At 37.5% G+C, this 25,643-nt stretch overlaps 1 protein-coding gene and 1 long non-coding RNA gene across 3 annotated transcripts in view; one reads left to right on the plus strand and one right to left on the minus strand.

Annotated features, from left to right (window-relative positions):
* The window catches only part of XPO1 (exportin 1), a 45,150-nt gene extending 29,289 nt beyond the window's left edge, over positions 1-15,861 (minus strand). The window contains exons 1-4 of one of the 2 annotated variants that reach the window (XM_028516369.2): positions 15,045-15,861; positions 11,828-11,959; positions 7,288-7,389; positions 3,587-3,659 (exon numbers count right to left, since the gene is read on the minus strand). In XM_028516369.2, the coding sequence (XP_028372170.1) occupies positions 3,587-3,659; positions 7,288-7,389; positions 11,828-11,953 (301 nt within the window). In that variant the 5' untranslated portion in view covers positions 11,954-11,959; positions 15,045-15,861. Of the gene's footprint in view, positions 1-3,586; positions 3,660-5,562; positions 7,390-11,827; positions 11,960-15,044 lie in introns of both variants that reach the window. The other variant, XM_036028021.1, reaches the window with a different exon arrangement.
* On the plus strand, positions 1,424-23,651 carry LOC118501099. Its single transcript, XR_004903679.1, has 3 exons — positions 1,424-1,538; positions 20,440-20,455; positions 23,639-23,651. It is a non-coding gene; the product is annotated as an uncharacterized LOC118501099 (long non-coding RNA).
* The last annotated feature ends 1,992 nt before the right edge of the window (positions 23,652-25,643 follow it).

The following is a 25,643-nucleotide window of genomic DNA, read 5'->3' on the forward strand; positions in this document are numbered from 1 at the left end:
AAAGTTACTGAAGGAAAATTAAAGTTCAGAAATGTTAGCCTATTTTGTGAAATACAAACTCTTAAGCCTGGAGAAGCCTCCCAAGATTGACAATGTTAAAAAGGTTTATAGGCTCTGGCTGGGTATCTCAGTTCATTAGAGCATCATCCCAATACACCAACAATGCCAGCTCAGTTACCTGCTTGGGGCATATGAGATTAACCAGTGAGTGAATGCAAAAATACATGAAACAACAAGCCGATTTTTCTCTTTCTCCCCCACTTTAAAATCAATTTTAGAGAAGGAGTTATATGTCCTGACTGGTGTAGTTCAGCGGGTTGGGCATCATCCTGCTAACTGAAAGGTCACCAGTTTTATTCCTGGTCAGGGCACATGTCTGGGTTGCTGACCCGGTTCCCGGTTGGGGCATGCCAGGCTAGAGGCAACCGATCTATGTTTCTTGTTCATCTATGTTTCTCTCCCTGTCTTTCTCCTCCCTTCCCCTCTCTCTGAAAAATAAATACAACCTTAAAAAGAAAAAAGTTATAAAATCTAGTACTAAATTTATTTTCCGATGTTTTACAAATGAGAGCAACCACCTGAAACAAGAACACGCATCATTAAATCCACTGTGCCAAGTTGCTGTTACATATCTAAATCTAGGGTTCACTAACATTCTCTGGGAACCAGTATGCATGGTCTTACAAAAACGAACCTCTCGAAAACCCTAGAAGTCACAGCACTTTCCCCTCCACATAACATCTTCACTGATGATTGCAACCATACACAGCTGATAGAGTACCTAAAAGTACTTCAGGTACTTTTAGAAAGTTGACATCACACTTAATCTTAACAGTAGTGCTAAGGAAAATGCAGGGAGAAAAGTGATTCTAATAAATGATAAAAAATATATATATAGCTTGCAGAGAAACAAGTTCCTCACCAACACAGAATAGGAACACATGAATTAAACAGAAGTTTAAGTCAGGCAGAATAAATCACTACCCCTTCACATCCCATTTTTTTCAAACTCTATGATAGGTTTTCAAAAGTAAACAGTCAGCCCTGGCTGGCGTAGCTCAGTGGATTGAGCTCAAGCTGCAAACCAAAGCATCGCAGGTTCAATTGCCAGTCAGGGCACATGCCTGGGTTGCAGGCCACAGCCCCCAGCAACTGCACATTGATGTTTCTCTCCCTCCCTTCCCTCTCTAAAAATAAATAAATACAATCTTAAAAAAAAAGTAAAGTCTTATGCCCCCCCCAAGTATTTTATATCAAATACTTACATATTAATACATGGGAACTCTCGTGACTTCCTAATAATAACCATACATACCACTCCTATTCATGTAGAAAGCTAAAAATGTCAAATCCTCAGGGAGAGTGCTAGCCTCTCATTTTTTTTTTCAATACTGTAACTGTGACTTTGATAGGCTAGTATAACCTTAAATCATTTAAATTTAAAGCTGGAAAAGACTATGGAAGATCATCTAGTACAATTCTTAAGCGGTAAGAAGCAAGGGTCTACGTCTTTAGAGGCAAGAGGGACTTACACTATAGTAGAATGATACTGAAGTAAAAGAAGTTTTGGTTTTGGGGGGGAGAAGGGGTGGGGTGGTTAGCCATACCCAAAATTAAGTTTGAAGTTCACACTACAGGTATCTAACAACAGAAGTAAAAGGAACAAGGACATCATCCAAGTCCCTAAAGAGCAATGGGTAAGTACAAAGAATCAATCTACTTGGGCCACATAGTCAAACTGCACTTAGCCTCTAAGAAAATTACAGAACATAATCTAAAATGGTTTCAACCCAAAATAAAACATTTGAAATAGGAGCCTCTTTTGAGAGGCAGTTTCCTCTTGCACTGTCATTCATAAATAAATAAATAAATAAATAGATAGATAGAAATTAAAAAAATTTTTGTTTATTTTTTTTTGTAGAGAGAGGGGATGAGAGGGAGAAAGATAGGGAGAGAAATATCAATGTTAGCGAGAAACACTGATAGGTTGCCGCTTGCACACCCCCAACCAACTAACCCACTAATCAGAGACCTGGCCTGCAACCCCAGCATGTGCACTGACCTGGAATTTAACCAGTGACCTGGTCCAGTGCAGGATGATGCTCAATCAAGGGAGCCATGCCAGTTTAGTGCCTGCACTATCATTCTTAATCTTTGCTTTATGGCATATTGAGAATATTGGCATTAAAACTTATCTTATTTATTTCTAACCATGCTAGACCGATGTCAAGATTTGACTAGCTGAATAAATCTGGGTCACTAACCTACTGTAAAGACAACATGAGAAAGCAGATGAAAGACATCTTAAAGATCAACAGTCAAAAAAGAGGGACATATTTTAATATAAGAAAATGTAATAAACCGCCCTGGCTGGCATAGCTCAGTAGATTGAGCTCGGGCTGCTAACCAAAGCATCGCAGGTTCGATTCCCAGTCAGGGCACATGCCTGGGTTGCAGGCCACAGCCCCCAGCAACTGCACACTGATGTGTGTGTGTGTGTGTGTGTGTGTGTGTGTCCATCTCTTTCTCTCTCCCTTCCCTCTCTAAAAACAAATAAAATCTAAAAAAGGTAATAAACCCCCATTATAAATCCCAGGTATTTATTTCTATTTTACAGAGATTAAACAAGTGATGTAAAGTAGGCAATAAAGCAGTACATGAAAAATGAAAAGTAAATGCAAAGAATTCCAACAGACTAACCTTGCCCCAAGTTTTTTGAACTATGACTATTTTTGCCAAAATACTACACAAAGGAAAAAGTTAAATGCAGGGTAGAGTAAAAGGAGCTTTACAGTTGTTTGTGTGGAAAATAATATAATACTTAGACTAGCCCTGGCTGGTGTGGCTCAGTGGATTAAGCACCATTCTGTGAACTGAAAGGTCTCTGCTTCCCAGTCAGGGCACATGCCTGCGTTGCTAGCCAGGCCCCCAGTTTGGGGCATGAGAAGCAACAGATTGATGTTTCTCTCCCTCTCCCCCCTCCCTCTCTCTAAAAGTAAATACACAGAATCTTAAAAGAAAGAAAGTAAAATAACAATAATTAATAATAATAATAAACTGTTTCACACAACTATAAACCTACTTTTGTCCCACCTTTTATTAAAACCAGCCAACACATCCTTGCGTTCTGACGTTTTCTCATTTTAGATGTCAACCTCTTATAATTCAAAAGGTAAGGCTTATTATATTTTTAAAGGTAAAGGCTTATTTTTTTCCTTTGCTATTTTAAATTTGTACCTTATTCCATGTGTTAAAATATTAATTACTTGTCAGTTATTGTCTGGTAAATTTAAAATAATTTTTAAGGGCACATATTCAAATTTCATTCACTTCAGGCATTGTTCCAAGACCTATGAGTTGATACGTATTTTTCATCCCAGTATTTATTATAAAAAGTTTAACCAGGTTGGTCTCCTCTTTTCCCCAAAAGATAAACCACCTACCTTGCCACATGCTAAAATCAGTGATCTCCATTAAGGCACAAACCAGATTCAGTACACCTGCTACCCAAATACTCAACTGTAATAAAACTGCCGGAATTAATAAAACTTCTGTGAATCTACAATTGTATAAAACATTTTCCTACCTTCACACTGGTTCCTCGGAAGAATCTTCCACCTTGTTTTTATCACATTTTCCAAAATTTGTAGTCCATAATACTGAAAATTGGATAACAGAAGTATGTGAATATATTGCTATAAGATTAGCAACTTTCAGGATTAACAAATGGACAGACATTCACATTTACATCTAAAGTTTCAAAAACATTATGCTACCAAGTTTAATTACATATATTAAACAAGGATCTATTCACCCATATACTGAGTTTTCATGCATTTTCCTCATTTTATTGTTTACTACTCTATTTAACGTCCTGCTGTTTATACATGCTCACACCAGGAAGAACCAAATAAAAAGCCCTTTTGCAGCCAAATAGGCTTATCTGTAGAAGGAAAAGTAACAGCCAGATATGATTCACAACATAAATGACTGCTCAAAGGCTCACGTACTTTTTTTTACACGACCAGGCTCCTAAAAATTTAGCAGCTTGGATGCTCTCAAGCTTCCTACCATCTTCTAGGAGTTGTAAGCTCTTGGCCAAGCATTACAGTACTGTCACAGTTACTTTCTATAGAAAGTATTTACAAACATCACTGGTGTGTTACTTAAGGAGCAGCAAGACAGCCCATGGATTTTTATTTTAAATTTTAACCCCACCCTTATAGTTGCTATTTCTACTAATTTAAAGATAAACTTTTGTGCACAGTCAAAAAATATACAAATGCCGGTTGCAATCTGTTATCTACCTTTCAGGTATTCCTAAATATAAAAGTTACAACTAAAAAGGTAAGAAAGTTAATAAATAGATACCACTTTCAAGCCATTTTGTCCTTCCTGCTGATTACTCACTCTAAATAGTCAAGAATGTTTATAACAATTTATAATGCTATAAGGGATAAAACCCAAAATTATTATCATGACCAATTAGTGTGGATATACAGGAGGAAGAAAAAGGACAAAACTGTTGTGGCATGTTTCAACTGGTTGAATTAGGGAAGAATCAGCTATAATACCTGAAAGGTAAACTCACTCACATATGGACATAATTAACCTCAGATTGCAAGTTTTGGCTGAGAATAAGAGTTCATCTTTAAAATGGTTAGTCATCACACAATAAAATAGGAGCATTAGTATTTCAACCAAAGGGATCATGTGAATGAACACTCATTTTATTCAAAGCACAATATAGACTGTCCCAAACTACATTGTGCTCAAACAGTAAATGTTTTTGCTGTTTTCTTTCATTTTAATATTTCATATTTTTCAGGAAAAATTTCAGCTGAAATCCTACATTTGTAAACATTACTTAAAAAGACTTCTAAAATAAAAACAAGGCCAAAGCAAAATTCTGAAAATACAAATTTGATGCCAATACAGAGGTTCATAATCAGCAGTAAATAGTGAAGCTTTCTATCTGGTTTGTTTACACCTCTCTGTAGGTCTAGGTCTCAGAAAAATATAAATAAAACAAAAAAAAAGTTTCGGATAGATTAAAATTCTAAACTAACTTTAAAAAACATACTACTCTAATAACTTTAATTGTAAAGGCATGAAATTAGACTGCCAGGTCAAAACAATGTACTTGTTACTTCGTGGAATATACCCTCTTACTAATTCTCAACTGATTAAAAAGACCTTTGCCCTGGCTGGCATCGCTCAGTGGATTGAGTGCCAGCCTGTGAATGAAAGAGTCACTGGTTCGATACCCAATCAAGACACATGCCTGGGTTGGGGGCCAGGTCGCCAGCTGGGGGTGGGGGAGGAATGACAGGCAACCACACATTGATGTTTCTCTCCCTCTCTCTAAAAATATATAAATAAAATCTTTTTAAAAAGACCTTTAGAAAATTATGAATCAAATCTCTATAAATACCAGTAACATTACAGTATTTTAACCAATGTTTTTTAGCATACACTTAATTAAAGGATACACTCCCCTTCATTTTCATATTTATTTACTTCCTCCTTTATGTTTGACACTTTGTTACCTAAATTACTAACCTCTAGTCTTTTCTCCAACTGTAAAAAGGTAGCATGAGCTTGCAGAAGATACAACTCATCTTTGCTTCTTTCTGCCAAGGGGGATGAGGCAGGAAGCCCAATAACAGCTTTTCACTAATTAGGCCAAAGGAGTACATAGATCACCATCATAATATCCTAAAATCGAATCTCTCCTAGACGTTAAGACTCTATACATGATGAGAATTCACATTTCTTTGAAAAACAGCATCTTGATTCAAAAAATCTTCAGTGACAGCCAAATCTGAAGGCCAATGATAACTACTTTGAAAATATCCAAATAATCCCATCATTTTAAAGAATTATACTTCTGCATTACATCTCAGGATTTGAGAAATCCACTGCTGAGTTATGAAGATGAGGGACAGATAACAGCAAAGACTAAATGAAAAAAATAAATACATGAAATGATCCCCATGGTAGAAATTTCTACTGAGCCCTTAGAAATGCTTATTTTATGCATTGACTTCCCCTTTCCCCTCCCACCGCCCATGAAACAAAAACAATTGATGAACAGAATTCAGTTAAAGGGAATCAAAAGGGTAGACCTTGTGGAGGCCTGCCGTCAAAGCCTAGCTGTGTCAGTTGCACAGGAAGACACCCCTTTTCTTCCTATTACAAGCAATCAACATAATGGAACATTATGATTAATATCAGGTAGTGTTAACATCTTTAAAGAAAAAAAAAATGATTGCATAAAAGCCAAATGTCATAGTGCATAAATTTAGCACCAAATCATTTGCAATTTATGTAAATTGAAGAATTCTTTACCTGTTGCTTTCTTTCTGTTCCTCTAATCATCTCATTTTTCACAAGACAAATTTGAGTTTTTAAAAATACTGTTGATAAATCAACTTATTAGTAATGTCTGTCAGTATAAAAAGCAAAATTTACCAGGCAAGCAAACAGGCAAACACTGTTATGTTACTTAAGGTTAGCACTTTGAGGAAGTTCTGAACTGTATTTTTGTCCTAAAATTTACAAGATGTCAAAACTAATTAATATTTCAAAACTGTTAATTAACACAGTCTGATTTCAGAAACAGATGTGAACATGGCTATTTTCTGTTTTAACACAATGTATACCAAGACAAGAAACTTTGTGTGTATTAAACAGAATGCCATGCATGGTTATTTTATTACATTAATGCAGTTTAAAGAGAAGTGTGAATCATCAAGCCTAAAACAGTCAAAACACATTTTGATCAACCCTTCTGTTCAAACTTAAGAAAAAAAGGACCCAATTATAACATTTTCAACTGCAAATAAAAACTGAGTGCTGTCCCATTAAAAGCATTGGTACCACAGAGTAGGGTTTTACGCTGCCCATACAACTTGGTGTTGGAGGTGCCTAGCCTGTATTATATTGATTACTTGCCCAAAGCAAAACAATTCCTGATGTTGTTTCATCTCTGAATAACATTCAGAATTAATGCTACTTAGAACTATATACGTAGTCTAAAAACAAAAGAAAAAAACCCCAAAAAACAAAAAAGCCACCTTGCATACTAGTCCCAATTACAATGCTTCATAATTCTTAGGACTATTTGCAAGAATTAATTCTATGTTCAAGACTAAATTTTGAAGTAAGTTAACAATATTAAGTGATTTGAGATAACAAATGCTCATACTAAAAATGAGATACCTTCCTCAAAGTTTATGACTGGAAGAAAAGAATAAATGGATTTTTAAACCACCACTTGCTTACTTTCGTGTTCATATTCTGTGAAAATTCCAAAATTGTGTCAACTCTTGTCCATGCATCAGGATGCTCCTTTAAATGCGTCAGTACTTCTTGAGCCATTCTTTGCTAAAATATACAAAAATAATTTTCAATTCACTTGTTCTTTTGAATCACTTATTAAAATAGTATGGAGCAAAGCACAAATACTAACAAGACAGTGATTCTACCAACTTTTAGGAACACTCAAGTAATTAGTCTTCACAGATATAAAAATGAGTTCATTATCACTCTTAAACTTCAATTAAAAATGTGAATATTCATTCATTTAAAACAAAATAGCCTTTTTGGAGTAACATGTTTTATTTGGTATTCTCAAAATTGAAATGAATTTCAATCAATGCTACTAACAAAGATCTACCCTGACATAAGTTCTCAGCACTTACAATCAACCAAAAGCAACACAGAAAAATTCATCTACTTAGATAAATTATTTAACAGTACAGTTGTTTTACAAGCATCACCAAGCAATCTCTAAAAAAGTTTATTTATAAAAATATACTGCATAGGAAGACAAATATAAACTAGGTCTAAGTAATACTACAAATCTCAAATGCCTATAGATACATATAGAACATTAAGGCCCTTGGACTTTGTAAATATCTCCCAAACTTACCTTTTTCCATTTTCTGAATGTCCTGTGATTTCACATATTAAATCTCAACTTATTTAGAAAGCTCTTCAATTTTTAAAAATGCAAATGAAGAAATAATATTAAACCTATGTAGCCATTATCTAGAACAGGGGTGTCAACATCAGCCTCACGGTTGCCTTCATAAGGGCCTAATGTAATTTTAGGACTGTATAAATGTAACTACTTTGTAACAGTTAAGCAAGAGCTCAGGTAGAGAAGCAAGGTGCTGGCTGGTTAAAACAAGGTGAAGGGCAGGATTCGGCCCGTGGACCTTGTGTTTGCCACCTGTGATCTAGGGTGTACCTGTTTTTCTCTTGAACATAAAAGATCTAAAACTTATGGAGGTCACCTCTTTTAAGTTTCTCCACTGTCATTTCCTTCCTTTGTTCCTTTTTTAGAGATAATTGCCTTCTTGAATTTGTTCTTTTCCTGCCCATATTTTCAGAGCGTGTATGTAAATTTCTTAAAAAATATAGTTGTGATATTACTAAATTTTATATAAATAGTATATCACATAGAATTCCTTCTGAAATTTGCTACTCCCATTTGGCATAGCACCCCCTCCCAGCTTTACTGAGGTATGACTGAAATGGACAATTAAAAAAATCTAGCCATGTTGATATTATTTATCTAGTTGGGTTTTTTAAACCAGTATAGTCTCCTATATATGAACAAAGCATGTAATTCCATTGTTCCCTCCTACCCCCCAGAACAACAGCTTAATGTTCTTCACTTTTAATGGCTGTTTTGTAGCTCAACTGGATCTTCCCTATTTATCTTTCACATATTTCTATAACATATCGTGGGCAAAAAAGTTCAACAGTTTTAAAATTTGTCATTTACCCTTCTGTTAGACTCCTTTTCTTGATCAAGGGTATAAATCTATGGTCATAAAACAACCATCAAAAAGGGGAAAAGAGAAGCATACTTATTTCCATCTCTGATACAGACACCTCACAATCTCTAATTTAGCTTTTATTCAAACTTACCCTGCCCCCAAAAAACCACACACACACACACACACACACCCTTACTATTTCAGCTTTGATGTTGAGAATTGTTTTCCTTAAGTAGTTATAATATCACATTCATGATTTTCCCCATTAATCACTAGCAACATATCCTGCTTGTTTTCTTTAAAACATTTGAGTTCAACTGAAGTTAGATAGTGGTTCTGTACCCTGAAAACACCACCAGAACCCTCACGGAACTTAAGAGAAAAATCGGCTGCCTGCGTTTCATCTGAGGGTCTGGGGCTAGAGCTACATTTATAAGCTCAGAAAATTCAATTGTACATGTATTTTTTAAATCTGATTTCAGTAAGAGATTGGTAAGTTAAGGGGCAACACTTGTATCATATAATAACTGAAAAAGGCAGAGAGAGTAGTGATGTGAATGATCTAGGGCTAAAGAACATTTTCACAGTGTTTTGATTCTCTCACTGAATCTCTAAATATTCATTTCTAACTAGACATAGACTTACATATAAAATAGTGACAAGCATCAAGAACAGGATATATAAAAAATCCAGGCCTAATAAAGTTATCTGGTCAAGATACTCTCACATCCTTTGAGGTGATAAGCATTCCAAATAAAAGTAAATACTTCCCACACCATTACCACTTCAACCTCTGCAAAAATCATGTTTCCTTTTAGTTTTTCTTTAATTTTACTCTCCAAAGTTAATGCTGGTATTTGCATAGTATTGTCTTTATTTTTCCCTAATCCCACTATTCTTATATAATATTCTTTCACTAACTTAAAACTCTAGAGAGGTTAAAAAGACACAAACAGCAAATAAAGAGGGAAAAAACCCCTGGCATCTCCCTGTGTTACTAACTGAATGCTGAAAGTATTCTAGTTGCTAAGCAATAGATTAAAAGAGTTCAAGACACTTAGCATAATATTGGAGAAAATACCCAACTCTTTCCTATCTTTTCCCCCTGGCTGCCTACTTGGCTAAAAATAGAAAAATGCGTATAACAGAAGGTAGTCCTAATTTTACAGCGCTAAATATCTTACTATACTATACTTCCCCCATCTAGGTAAAAGTTTTGCCTCAAGATTTAAAAAGCCACCCTTCTTGTAATTTCTTCTCCAAAGTTATACAGTTCTTTTTAAACAGTTAAACAATGAGTTTACATCACACATGCTAAATCTTCATACTTCCAAATGTACTCTTTAAATAAAAATTCTTCTGGGTATCAGACTCTATGAACAGATGCTTTTCAAACCTCATCATTAATCCTCCAATCTCTTGCAAAGTAAGTAATAGTTTGTAGATGAAATAGTAAAATAGTGTCCAGAAAACTTACTGGAATACAATTAATACAGCTAACACTAAAAACATGTTTTCCACTACGCCTTTTTACTTCTTTTTATTCAGAACCAAGACCCCGCCAAAGAGTGGTAATGAAAAATAGACTGAACTAGAGTTTAAACATGATTTTTAGAAAGAGTTCTTAACTGACTTTAAGCTCTAAACTGGTTTCCTTATCTGTAATATAAAAAATATCAGTTTACTGATTGTTTATGCAACTGATTTGTCACACAACATCTAAACATAAAATCCTTACTTCTGGGGAAAGGTAATTTTGCTCTTATAAGTAGAAAATAGTTATACTTTTAAAAACCTACTATTTATTACAAAGTCAAATTTAAAGCAAATCAATAAATCTCAGTACTAGGAAACATTACTAAAAGCTACATTACTACTATATAGTTTTCATGATAAAAATTACTGCTACTTCTCAATTATAAGCATAGAAGAACATCAGTCCTTCATTTATTCATAATACTTTTAGATACTGTAAACCAGTTTACAAAAGAACAAAGATTAAACAGCAGCGGAAAAAATAAATGCCCATTTTCCTAATGGCTACAGTTTTATGCCTCTAATATATTCAAAGCTGAGCCCAACTTCATGAATTTCAACCTTTCATACTTCCTTCCAAAACCGGCTGCTTTCTATACATACATGTTAAAACAAAGCTTAAAGCTCCATGTTGAATGTACAGCACAAGGAAACTACTACAATATACATGTGATAAGTATAGATAGGATAACTTTTTCAGGAATGCTTTTGAAGACTAGAACTCTGATTAATAGCCCCTAGGAGTATAAAACTGGACTAACAAGCTTAGAAAAATTACTGCAGAGTAATTTTTCCACGCATACAATTTTCATAGCCCCCTTTCATTTAAAATTCCCTTACTGACAAGATTCTTTTATCTAACAAAAAACTTTTACTCATTTAAAAGTCTTTGAGATTAGCCTCACAGCAGTTTCAAGATTCTCCAGTTTCTTGTAACATATACATTTTAAAAACTTACAAATATTCCTGTCTCATCTATTTTTCAATTGCTTGAGGGGAGGAACCCCTTACAATGATCAAAAACAGGTAATTCCCTACATTAATAGTACCATGTTTACAAATAAATTCAAGTAACACGAAGATGTTAGGTATTAGATTTTTAAAACAAGTTTGCATCTGTAAAATACTTCTGTAATTTAAATGTTTCAAAGGTAAAAGAATCACAGTAACTCCAAATATATTAAACATGTACAAGGTACATACAACCACTACTATCTATACAGCATTTAATACACTGCACTTTTATTAAATGAAAAAGAATGTTTTTTATTAAGTGGAGTAAAATGTTTAAGAATAACAGAACAAGATCATCCCACTCTAACCGTATCAAAATATAATCCAGTTTCTTTCTCCATAAATTTCTCATTAGAATTAATCTATAATTTTGAATTAACACAAACTATGGAATACTTTTTAAATAGTGATGATTTAAAATGGCATTAAAAACACAACAACTTTGTTACACTGCAATGTTGTAAAGTTTTGACCAGTTACTTTACCTGGGCTCCTTCTCCGTGGTATAAGCAATTCACCACATTGTCTAAAAGGTTGATATCCAGTTTTTGGCTGAAATCAAGCAGCTGACGTGCTGCATGGTCTGCTAACATTGTCATAATTGCTGGCATAGATAACTGAAAATACAGGGAAAAAAGTAAGGTGTCTAATGAAGTTTTGATATCAGTCAAAACTTTCTACTCAAGTTATTTTACTTCAAATGCTCACACAAATCATGAGTATTTTAGAGGCTTTTTTACAAAACTGATAGTAAAAGCAAATAAAAGCTGAAATTACTGTCACTCCATAACCATATTAGTTATTAGGGGCAGTTAAACTTTTCTAGACCCCAGAAAAATTGTACTGTTCTTTACTAACATTTATTTAAAGTTACCCTAACCTTTTTTAAAAAATGAGTCTACAAAGATTGATACAGTTAAGGGAACATGTTTCCTCCCCTTCATAAGCACGATCTTCTAGTTCAGTAAAAATTCACTTCCCCTCATTTTATATTACCTTAATTTTTAAGATATGCTTAAAAGGCAAGAAGGCGCTAAAAATTAAATGTGGCACACAAAATTTTGCCATCATGTGTATCAATGTTTATCAGGAACCACCAGTCTAACAAATTTGGTACCTTTAAATTCTATATAAAGAACTTACGTTTCTACACTCAATTATATCACCTACTTTTATTTCTTTCAACCCTCAACGAATTTGGGGATTAAAATTACAAGCATACAAATGTCCTTGATATATGATCCAGGAAAAAAAAAAAAAAGCTTTATGGTAATGTCGATCAGACCCCCCCAAATTTCCACGTATTCATCTGTGAGGTAAAAACTGCAAAGCTTGACAACTGTTTTCCAAATAAAAACAAATTCTATCACAATAGAAAACGAGCCTCTTCACCTCAAAAATGCACTGGCTAAAACCTACTGGTTCACATGCAATGTTATCTATCCTTTTTAGGGTTCCACTCCAAGATGCCTGCACACATCCACAGGACATTGGCTAGTGCCATATTAAAAAAGCTCACAATTTTGTATACAATTACAAAAGACTCAGGACATTGAAATTCAGGCATGAAACCTCAGGTAAAGGAACTCCTGGCTCATTGTATGTAGACCCAACAAGGTTAGATGGTCATCTCCACTTCTCCCCCTCATAAAAAGCTTCCAGGATCAGAAAACAGGTGACTAATTTGATTATGTTTGGATAAACTAGCTGGATAGGAAAAAGGCTTTATTTCTCAGCTAACAATAATGGCAGCAACTTTGATTTTAACTCAAACGTTTTATTAAATGATGTCAATTACAAAGTAGAAGTCAAAAGATGAGTTAAGTTAGGTATAAAGTAAAAATCAAGATATTAAAATTTGAAGGGTTTTTATTCCTCTTAAGTCTTTTGATCCACCAATGACAGTGAAACTGTTGAAATTTCAAAAAGTTTTATAGCAGTTTTTAAACTTGTTTTTAATACCGAATACCTGGCACACACAACAAAAACCTTTGATCTAAATACTAATGTAAAGTTGAGGCTGAAAAGCAATGTCCACAAAGCACCAGGATCTACATTATCGAGTTTTCGATTTTTTTTGGTTAAACATTGAACAAACTTTCCTATTTAGTACTATCATCATTTAATAGCCAAAACAAAGAATAAAGTAACTCTAAAAAGTTTCAAGTACTTTGTCCACAGAGTTCTTCGCCTAAATTCTTGTAAAAAACCAGTTAGAATACAAACAAGCTTGTGTTAAATAATGAAGAGTTTTGCCATCTTTAGAACTAGCGGCTATCTTCGAAATGACCTACCTATTCTTGAACTGGACGTAGTACAGAAATGGCGGCTTTCTGGCCAATGCCAAGCACATTTAGTCCCCCAAGTCAAACAGCGTCCAAACATTCTTTCCACTAACAGTAGTGTCCCACACTCTTACAATATACAACCAGACAAATAAACTGCCATGGTGAGAGAGGTGAAACCACAAATGCTGTTTTTTTTCCTCTTGGAACACTCAATCCTAAAATCCACTCACTGGATAGCACACACAAGGGATTATCTAGCAATGTGGTGACTTTACAAGTGACTACACCAAAATACCTTCACTGCCACTTCAAACTCAATAGGCAGGCGACTACCTACTGTCAGTTCCCATCCAAAACCAAGAAAAGCCGTTGGTTACTGATAACTACCTACTACGTTAAAAAATACATAATTTTTTTTAAGTCTCTACAAGGAGAAAGACTGCTACCGTAGGTGTGTGGGCAATTGCTTGCTTCATTCAGTAGAAACACACCTCACTAAGGCCCGCCCTCCCCTCGCTTCCCACCCGAAAGGATTTGCAGCACTTCTAACTATAGCATACCGGAGCACGCACTCACCCCGCCCATACTCGGAGGAGGCAAAAAGCAGGCGCCCGAAGTTCACCGCCCCAATTCTCCAGGCAGCATGGCCTCTGCGTGATCAGAGGAGGTCCCCGCTGGACAAATCTTTAGTGCTTCCTCTACTACACCACTTCCTCCCACCCACGCCAAACTCAAGAGGCATCGGAATGAAGGAGAATCAGAGCATCATCCACTATACAGTACTAGCAGAAAAAATTCGATCACAACTCTCAAGCCGCTGAAAACAAACTACGGCACGAAACCCCATGTGCCAGATCCATGAAAAATCAACTAACCTTTCCTAATTCTAAACCTACTCTGCAAAAAAAGAAAAAAACCTCAAGATTTTGAGTTTCCCTGCAGGAGGAGCAGGGACTCGGCAGCCCCTCCCTCCCCCGATCCCAAGCTCTCCACCGAGCAGCCACGTGATGCAGGCGGACGTTTCAATGCTGCTGCACTAAATATTTCTGGAAACTTCCACTGCTAATAATTCACAGAGATGTTCCTCAAATCACCCCAACTTTTCTCCAGCCCCTTGGGCTGGGGAAGCCCTTCCACCCCCGCGCCGGGGCCCAGCTTCACTATCACGTTCCTCGCTTTCCTCCACCGTCACCCGCAAAGCGAATGACCCTGCAAGCAGTCCCCTCCCGCGGCCGCCTCCCCGCCTCCATCTCCCAGGGGCAGAAGCGGCTCCATTCAATCGCAGGGTCCGCTGTGGGCCTGCCGCCGCCTCCCCGGCTCGCTTCCCGCGGCCGCCGCCGCGCCCCACGCTGGCCTCCTCCCTCCCAGCCGTGCCGCCGCCCGTCCCCCGGCCCCGAAGACACAATCGACTTACCCAGAGATTGAACCAACTGCTTCTTCCTTCCTTGTCGAGGGATTAGGGAGAGGGAAGGTGGGGAGAGGGGAGAGGGGAGGAAGTCAAGGTGGGTTTCAGTTTTCCCACCTTAAAAAAGGAAATTTTAAAAAAGGAGATGAGGGCAAAAAAAAAAAAGCTCAGCAATATTTAGTATCCAGGGACACTTCACCCCGACACACACACACACACACACACCCGCCCCCCCACAAAAAAAGGGGGAATTAATCTGGGGAATAAATGCTCCCGCCTGGCTGGGAGTGAGGGAAGGGGGAGGGGAACGGGGTCAAGTCCCAAAGATTCAGCCCCAAGGGGACCCTCCAGCTACAGGCGGCAGCAGGAGCGGCAGGAGTAGGGGTACAGAGTCCACACGGCCGGGGGACGCTCTGCTGCCAGTTGCAGTCCGACTTCCCCTACCAAAATACGGCTCTCTCTCTCACGCGGCTCCGGCGCTGGGCCCCCCCCACCCCGGCTCGCCTAAACTTTCCCCCCTTCTCCTGCTCCTCAGCGACTGGTGGTTCCCCCCTCCCCCTCTGGGTGGTTGCACGGACTGCAGCAGCAGACTGGAAGAGGCACCGCCGCCGGGGCTGTAGCTACTGTTGCTCTTGCTGATGCTGTAGCTCCCGCTGCTCCTGCCGCGGCCGCTGCAGCCGCTTCTCCCCCTCCTCCTAGTGCCTCAAACTCGGAACCGGTTGAAACCGGTTCAGACTGGGAGATTCCATCTCGGTTGAGTTTTCAGCCCATGGCGCCGCGGAGCGTTTGGAACCTGGGCCTCCGCCCCCAGCCTGCCCGCCTATTGGCCGGTTCCAGCCACAGCCGCGCCATCAGCCTACCTCTTATTGGCCAGCCCGCCCGTCATTCCCACCTCAAGTCTCCACAAGAGCCCGCCGCTTCGGCCCCCGCCTCTTTCCAGCAGCGATTTGCCCGCAGAGTGGGGGAAGGGAGTGGGGCGGGTCGAATAAGAGTGAGAAGGCGGGGTGGAGGATGAGGAGGTGGGACAAGAGCCGAACCCAGCAGAGAAGAGAGCGAAAAGAAGCCGCAAGGAGGATTGGTTTGAGCAGCGGTCCATCAAACGCACCCCGCCCTCGACTTCCCGTTCCCCTCCCGCCGCTCCCCCTCCTAGTGCTTATCCCTCAGACCCTGCCCTTCCGACCCGCTCATTGGCTGGGCGCTTTTGGTGACGGTGAGGGTGGGGAGCCGATTAGAAGCTGGTGGTGGCGCGAGTTTGAGCGCAGCGCGCGGCAGTCTTCTTTCAGCTTCCCCGGATTCGCAGCGGCCCACCCCCGCCGTCTCCCGCCAACCTGCGGGGCCTGAGCCCGCCGGGATGAGGACCCGCCCTTCGAGTAGGGGCTGCGCCACGAAAAGGGAGTGCACACCCACTTGTTTTTTTAATCGCGGTGGGGAGGAGAGGAAAAGGGAAAAGAACCCGCCTAGGCCAAGTGTAGGCCCCAGATCTCTCTAATCTATTTTAAAGCCCAGTGTTTGGGGTCTAGGAGTTGAGGAAGAGAGTAACCAAGAAGTAGTTGAGGCTTGAGGGGTGGGGGCGTTGGCTCTTGGCGTCTTGTGATCTCAGAGACCTGGAAAAGACACAAAATAGTTTTGGGGCAAATCTTCAAATTTTAACTCAGTGTCTCCCCAGATTGAAATGTGGCTACTTTAACAACCAACCCTTCCTAAAAATTAAAACTAATTCTCGTAATTGGTTTAATTCTCTATTTTTTGCTGGGTGAGTTTGCCTGCCAAGCGCCTCCTACCAAGATACCCTTGGTCTAGTGCTGTCCTCGGTTTTTCTTTTTAGCATAGCTGGCCTTCACATACCTTATCACCAAATGGTATTTGAAAGTCATATGTACGTGGCTTTCCACATGGTTGCTACTGGTTTGTCCTCAAGTCCCCTCCAGATCAGCTTTCCTGATTATTTGCTTGAAAAAACAGCAAGCAGCTCACCCAAATTTTATGGAACCATGGTGCCAAGAAGTTGGTAAATGGTTTATTAAATCAACGTAATTTTCTGTGGCAAATCTTCACTCAGTGAACAATGGCTAACACCAAAGCACCCTTAAGGATTAACTCCCTCGGTTTTAGCCTGGTTGCTCAGTTGGTTTAAGTGTCCTCTGGTACACCAAAAATTTGCAGGTTCGTTGGATTCTTGGTGAGGGCGATACCTAGGTTGTGGGTTCCATCCTGGTTGGGAGTTACTAGGGGAGGCAACCATGATGTGTTTCTCTCCAAAAAAAGTCTCCCTCAGTCTCCCAGTTAGAAAAAAAAAAAATCTTAAGTCCTAGATTCACCCACATGATACTGGGTGACTGACACCTAAGATTTTTATTCATTGCCTAACTGAATAATATGAAACTATAATGTATAATATATATGATGTACACTGATCATTTGGAATACTTTCATTCTATTACAAGAAAAACCAGGACTGTCCTGTGATTTAAAAAGTTTTTTCCTCCACATTTTCAACCCTGACTAGGCTACTGGTTTGTTTTTTAAGATGGCATTACAATAGGATTAAAAACTGGAAGACCTGGCTTTGTTCCTGTAACCTCAGAAAAGTCACTTTACCTCTTTGGGCCTCAGTTTCCATTTCACCCACTTAATGAGGGTGATATCATATATGCCTGTCTCATCCAGCCATGTAAGGCTCAAATGGATGTGAAGGCGCAGAGATCCATAAAGGACTTCGTGGAGTGTAAAGTTCAAAAGGTCTCAGTCCCTTTCTTTGGCTCTTTTCATCCCATCTTTAAATCATGCCCCCAGGGGTTCATGTCTGTGTGACTAGTAAATCAGAGTAAATGTTTAGCCCATGGTTTTGCCTAGAGTTATCCAAAATGGACTATTCATTATAAAATTCATAATACTTTTTTGATTAACTTTATGTGTTGGAATCAAACAGATTTCAAACCTTGGTGTGGATATGGGTAAGGAAATGTAAGTAAACTGTACTGAGTGCCTGTCTGCTGTCTAGCAGGCTGTTAGAGACCCTTTTGTACAGTATTCCACTGAGTTCTCCCAACAGCCCTGTAAGAAAATCTTGCTCCACTCCCTATCATACTCACACACAGGTACAAACCATTCTACAGTAGTTAAGTTGATATTAGAACCCATGATTGTGTTCTTTCTACTAGTTCTCATTATCTCAATAACAGTATTTCTTACTTCATCAGAAATCAGAGAAACAGCCTCGGCCAGTGTGGCTCTGTGGTTTGGTTGGTTGGAGCACCATTCCATGTACCAAAAGGTCGTGGATTTGATTCCCAGTCAAGACACATAACTAAGTTGCAGGTTCAGTCCCTGGTTGGGGTACTTAAAGGAGGCAACCAATGGATTTCTCTCTCTCTCTCTCTCTCTCTCTCTCTCTCTCTGTCTCTCTCTCTCCCCCCCACACACCTCTCTCCCCCACCTTTCTCCCTCCTCCCATCCCCCCTCTCCCTTCGTCTCTCTAAAATCAATAAATGGCCCTGACTAGTTCGGTTCAGTGGATTGGGCGTCGTCTATAAACCAAAAGTTCTCTGGTTCAATTCCTGGACAGAGTACGTGACTGGGTTGCACACCAAGTCTCTGGTTGGGGCTGTACAAGAGGCAAGCAAGATGTTTTCTTCCCTCTCTTTCTCTCTCCCTTTCCCTTTCTCTAAAAATAAATAAAATCCTAAAAAAAATCAATAAATGTATCCTCAGGTGAGAATTTTTATTTTAAAAGAAGAGAAATTCCTTTCAACCACTGGTCATGTGTTTCTATTAAATTATTTTTATTTTATTTTATTATTTTACAATTACTTTATTACTGTGGAAGGTACTACCAAGGTATCCCCTAAAAAGATTGTGTTAATTTATATACCCACCACAATATGTGAACAGTACTTGTTTGTTACCTAGAAAAGCTATAGACATTTGCTATTACAATCACACCAGAATCAAATGAAAAATCTTTGAGTTTTAATTTCAGCTTTGGTTCTGAAGACAATCTTTCTTGACTGAGATCTTCAAGGAATATATAAGTAATAAGATTAAAGGCCAAATAATGTATTTAAAAATTTTTTAAGTAAGGATATGCAATAAATCTATTATTTGAATAATGGAATTGGTTATTTCACTTTTTTTGAGAAAATTGATACCACTTTGCTCTTAGAGATATAGCAGCAGTGACCTTTCAACATGCACTTTTCCCTACCAGTCAAAAATCAGCATTTGGGCTGAACATATCATGGGTCTTGGTCACTGGGTATAGTCATGTACTTAGCACAAATTCACAATTCCACAGGCTTTTTCTTCCAATGAATCTTGATGACATGTTTGTGACTTTGTAAACCCTGAAAGTAAGCATTGAGAGAATTTCTTTCTGAATATCTTATACAAAATTGTTTTCCTATTTGCTTTTAAAAAGTACTTTGTGGATTGCTTCTTGGCCTTTTGGTTAAGATCAAGTGTAAAAAATACTTTGTGGCCCTGGTCGGGTAGTTCAGTTGTTTAGAGCATCATCCAATACACCAAGGTTGCGGGTTTGATCCCAGATCAGGGCACAAATAAGTAGCAACCAATGAATGCATAAATAAGTGGACACAAAAAATCTCTCTATGTATCTCATTCCCTTCTTCCTCGATCTTTCTAAAAGTCAATAAATTTAAAAACCTTATAAATAAAAATAAAAATACTTTGTAAGATAATGCATCCATAGATTTAAAAAATATCACCAATGTGACTTGAACAATAGTAACATTGTGTATCATGGTGAAGCATGCAGGTAAGAGAGAACAGATACTCTTTTCAAGAAAAAAATTGACCTGAGAAGGTGTAGTCAGATTGCAAATTTGTTCCTATCAGCCTCAATTACAGTGTTGAGTATGTTTATGAAAAATTATGACTAGTCTATCAGTGGACCTGAATGCCTGTGTGTCCAAGACCTCAGTGAATTATTTATATGGATTCTATGAAACCTCAAATCATTTGAGAACAGAATCAGCAATTATCTGAAAGTGAGTTGCTGCCTTTTTGAGAATATAGTAAAAAAACAAACAAACAAACAAGGCCGCTAAGTCTAGGAGTTACAGTTTGACTGAGAAATGTACACAATTCTACAAGGTGACATACAGCAATGGGTCTCTTACTCATGGAGAGGTGAGAAATGAAGTACCATTTAACTAGGATAATTCTCAAGCAGGACAAAGGAAGCCATGTAGTTGTTTTTGCTGAAGTATTTCTAAGCCAAAAATAAAAATAATGAGCAGGTGTTTGGGGTCTGTATATATAAGAAGAAAAAAAGAACAGATTAGAAAAGGTAACATTGGTACCTATGGGTTGGAAAGATAAGCCATTTCTTTCACACACATAAACCCACCATTATCTATTAGGCAATGAGAATCAGAAAAGGGAGAGTAAAATAAAAGAAAGTGAAGAGGGTAACACTAACCATTCATTCAGCAAATATTATATTAAGAGCCCACTATTTTCTGGCAACTGTTGTAAGTGCTGAGGATTCAAGAGGAAAAAAAAATCCTACAAAATCCCTGCTTCATTAGGCTTTTAGTTTAATGAAGGACACTTGAAGTAAATGTCAGAGAAATGGTGTTTTGTTATGATGATATGTGCTAAGGTTAAAATGAATTGGCATAGGAGTAGGGAGTTGGGGGGTGGTGGCGCAATTTTAGGTAGAGTGTCTGTGGAAGGTGTCACCTAAAAGGTACATTCAAGAAAAGACCTGAAAGAGATGAAGGAAGCCTGCAAGTGTTAGGGAGAAGAGCATTCCATCCAGATGGAAAAATAAAGGTTCTGAGGCAGGAGCATATTTGGTATGTTATTTACAGAGGTGTGCTGTATAGAGCCGGTTCAACTGACTCCTGGGAGACAACTGTTAAATTTCAGGACCTTTTGCAAGTTGATTTTCAAACACAGCCAGTATAAACAAATAAATTATATAAATACATTATATTAAAAACAAAGGCAATAAATACTCAGAATTCATCACTTCCTAATTATGTTATCATACTTTATCATCTATGCTCTTGAGATTACATCAGTGGTGTTTGCATGATGGAAACACTAATAATACTAATAATAATGATGTGGTCCTGAGCATGTCTTCACAGTTCCATAATTTGTGATGTCACACTGGTAGCTTGAAATAGGCCATAGTGGGAGTGCTTATACCATGGAAGTCAGCTGAAATTCAGTACTTTTTCTTCTGAGAGCCTGTTGTTAAATCTTTACCAGCACACTACTGTGTGTTAAGGACCATCAAGGAGGTCACAGTTGTGGTCAGAGCTAACTGAGCAAGAGGGAGAGAAAGTCATAGCAATAAGAGGGCCTGGTAGGAGGTCAGTTGATATAGGGCTTCACAGTAGGCCATTGTAAATGCTTTCTCTTGTTTTCTCAGTGAGATTGGGGCCATCCAAGTGTCTGAACAGAGATGTGATGACTTGTCCTGACTTATCATTTTTAACAGGATCACTCTAGATGTTAAGATGACAATAGCCTGGGGAGCAAGGGTAGATATAGGGAGACCTTTCAGGAGACTATATTAATCTAGGGACTGATTATGGCTTAGATGAGAGTGGTAGTCTTGGAAATATTCAAGTTCTGATAACATTTTGAAAAAGTCAAAAGGACTTCCTACAGGATTGAGTTGGGATGTGTGAGAAAGAGGATTCAAGGATGACTCCATGGATTTTAGTCTCAGTGATTGGAAGGATGGAGTTATTTTCTGAGATGTGCTGCAGGAGGAACAGGTTGAGGAGAATGGGGCAGAATTAGGATCTCAATTTACCATCACCCATAAATTCCTTAAAGGCAGGGGCTTTGTGCCAACTTCTTAGTTGTACTTAATAAATATTTATTAGATTCATGAATTAATAAATATTTGTTAGATTCACTTCTTTTAAATCTTATTCAAATAAGTCCTGGAAATTAATGTTGATGAAAAAATGTTACTGCAATTCTGCGACTCTATAAATCTGAACAAAAGGAGAAAATCTACCAAATGCTACTCTAAACTAGGCCTATTTTACTTTTTTTAATTCTCACCACTTAGTAGGTCTGACTCTTTGCCCTGCATCTTTCTGCTTGCATGGTGCTCTAGTTGTCTGATCACAAGAACTTCAGGTATTATCACCATTAGCAGAAAACTTAAAAGCAGACACTATAGTAATATGTTATCAAATTTTGACAATATTTTATCAAATTTTTATTTCAAAGCCTTATTCTCATGTAGTAAACTAGATAAAATAAATTCTAACAACAGTAAAAATGTTCTATCACATGTTCCGACTTTAGGAGAAATGAAGAGCCTAGGCAAGTTAATGCATCTATTTCAGTGATTCTCAGCAAGGGGCAATTCAAACATTTTCTCACAAAAACAATCTTGTTAGCAATGTCAGAATTAAACAGTGCACATTATAAGCCCAGGTAGATCAGAAGGTGAAGGTAACAATAAAAACAAGTATAATAATGATTAACAAGAAGCCATTGTTGGTTGTCGCAACTGGCGCTGCTAGTATCCAATGGGTAGCAGCCAGGGATGCTGCTAAACATCCTGCAGTGAGTGCATGGGACATGCTCCCACAACAAAGACTTATGCAGCCCAAAATATCAATAATGCAGAGGTTGAGGAACTCAGCCTATTTATGAAATAATTGAAGTCACCCAGGCTCACCAGGGAAAAAAAAGCTGAACCATAACAAGATCAGTGTTTCTCAAACTTTACTGTGCTTAAGAATCACCTATGGAGCCTATTAAAATGCAGATTGATTCATTAAGTCTGGGGCAGGGCCTGAAATTCTGCATTTCTAAAAAACTACCAGGTGATGCGAACTCTGATGGTCCATGGACCACACTTTGAGTAATAAGGCACTAGATTATGTCACTGTGGTGGGATGGGTACGGGGACTCCTTAAGAATTTGTACTGAGAAAGCACAAAACATAATGTTTGGGGCATAATATGTACAAGTTTGCACCAGGCTCATAAAAAGATATGTTATTTTTAGATATCTGTATTTTTTTCAATTTTTCCCCCTGGGAAAGTTTTAAAATGTATTTCTAGAGCAGAAGATGTTCCTCACTAGAGAGATCAGATTAGTGTCATAAATACATGAATAGAAAATTCTAAGTACCTCACCCTGCCTTCAGATGGTACTATGTTTAAATAATTTCAAGCTGATTCTTACATACTTATTGAGAAAGTGAGAATCAAACAGCAGATAGACCATAAACCCGGATAGACCAAAAGGTGAAGGTAATAATAAAAACAGCGAATATAATAATAGCTAACTTTTTAAATAGCTAATATTTATCAAGCACTTATTATGTGCCAGAAACTTTTTCTAAGCATTTTATGGTATTTTTCATTCAATTTTCACAATAACCCAGTGAGGCAGGAACTATTACTATTGCCATTTTAAGATAGGGAAATGAACACAGAAGGTGAAGGTATTTGAAAATAAAGCAAAAAGTATACAAGTATACCCTATAAATAATAAATGAAAGAACAAGTATGAAATTTTCTGAAAAAAATATTGTTTTGGTTGTTTATTCCTTCACATTAAGATGTAAATTTTAAAACATTGGGAGAAAGGAAAAGAAAGAGAAACAGTATCAACTGAAAGGGCTGGAACAAGTAGATGAAATGGGATTTTTCTAAAACAGACCTTTATTCTAATTTACTAAATTGGAAACTTTCAAGTTCTCTTAAAATGTATTTTAAAGGAAAAAAAATGTATTTTAGAGATATGGGCAAAATCTCCAGGAGAAAGAGTTAGTATAAATCCTATAAGTTATTTATTTATTTATTTATTTATAACCATTCTATTATCTTTACCCTGAGAAATGTTGCAAAAGCAAAAGATTTATTTTAATAACAGCTTGCTTAGGCATTTTGAAAGTTGCCACAATTCATGGAATATTTTCTTTAAAATGGTCTAGCACGATCTGTTGTACAACTCTCCATTTGTAATGTAATTAGAATTTGAAGATTTCCAAATGAATAATATATAAATCATTCTTCACATGAAAAGCAACACAAAAAGTATTACATAACTATATGGGCCATTGTAGTAATAATTTCAGTAATTCTAATTCTCTATAGATGAGGCATTATACCATTTAAGAAATAAATGTGGAAAGCAATATATGTGTATAAGCATGAAATCATAAATCCTCTACAAGTTCCTCTTATAGTAATTGTCAATTGCATAGAAGTATAGAAATTTTTTGTTTGTTTATACATATACTCATTCCTCCTTTTCCTCTTTCTTCATGCTTTGAGAAAATTGGAGAGAAAAAGGGGGAAATTATTCCGGAATTGAAGAAATCCAGTGAAAATTCTCTTCTCTCTCTTACCATAAGCAGCCTGAGTGACCTCTGAAAATGGTTCGCTATCCGTTTGATCCAAGAAGCCCAGAAAATCATGCAAGTCAAGAGTTTAAAATGTTCATGTTCACTTTAAGAACACTCATGAAACTGCCTGAAACTGCTGAGGCCATCAAGGGTATACATATTTGAAAAGCCACCAAGTATCTGCAGATGTCACTTTACAGAAGCAATGTGCCATTCTGTTGTTAAAATGGTGGAATTGGTAGGTGTGCCCAGGCCAAATAGGGCACAGGGTCCATGTTCCAAAAAGAGTGCTGAATTTTTGCTGCACATGCTTAAAAACACAGAGAGTAATGTGAACTTAAGGGTTTAGATGTAGATTCTGTGATCATTGAGCACATCCAGGTGAACAAAGCTCACAAGAAGCAGTGCAGAATCTACAAGTTCATGGGCAAATTAACCAAGATAGGAGCTTCCCTGCCACATTGAGAGGATTCAACAGAAAAAGAGAAGATTGTTCTGAACCAGAAGAGGAGCCTGCACAGAAGGAAAAAGATATCCCAGAAAAAGCTAAAGAAACAGAAACTTATGACTTAAGGGTAAATTCAGCATAAAATAAATTCTAATAAAAGTTAAAAAAGAATATGGTCAGTCAACACTTTCCAAAAAAAAAAACAAAAACAAAAACAAAACCTCTCATAATACATTTGGAGGTTGCCAAGAGTCTTCATGTAAGGCTTTGAATCTTGGACACTTACTATTTTTTCCAGTTAGATAAAGTAACCTGTTGAAATCAAAAAGTAGTAGTTGTTTATAAGAACACTGCCTGGTAAATTTACCATTTACCAGTATATACTCTTTGCAGATGCTTTTTATATGTAGCTAGTCATAAACAAGTCAGAAATGGGCCAACGCAAACCTGGAATTCTAAATTTTGAATGTTTAATAAAATAAAATCAAGATTTTAAAAATCCTTAAATACAGTGAAATTTGGGTTATGCCATATCATGAAACACAGAAAATTTATAATGATATAAATTCAAACTAAATGATATTTTCCCTGATTTATCTAGATAATTATTTCATAACATTTTTCTTTGTCTATAGAGATCCAGCCTAGTAAACATACTCTGTAAAAAAATGTATTTTAATGTGGTGTTCTTTAAGATTTTATTTATTTATTTTTAGAGAGAAGGGAAGGGAGAAAGAGAGGGAAAGAAACATCAATGTGTGGCTGCCTTCGTGTGCCCCCCACTGGGACCTGGCCTGAAACC

This window comes from Phyllostomus discolor, chromosome 6, assembly GCF_004126475.2.
Source record: "Phyllostomus discolor isolate MPI-MPIP mPhyDis1 chromosome 6, mPhyDis1.pri.v3, whole genome shotgun sequence".
NCBI lineage: Eukaryota > Metazoa > Chordata > Mammalia > Chiroptera > Phyllostomidae > Phyllostomus > Phyllostomus discolor.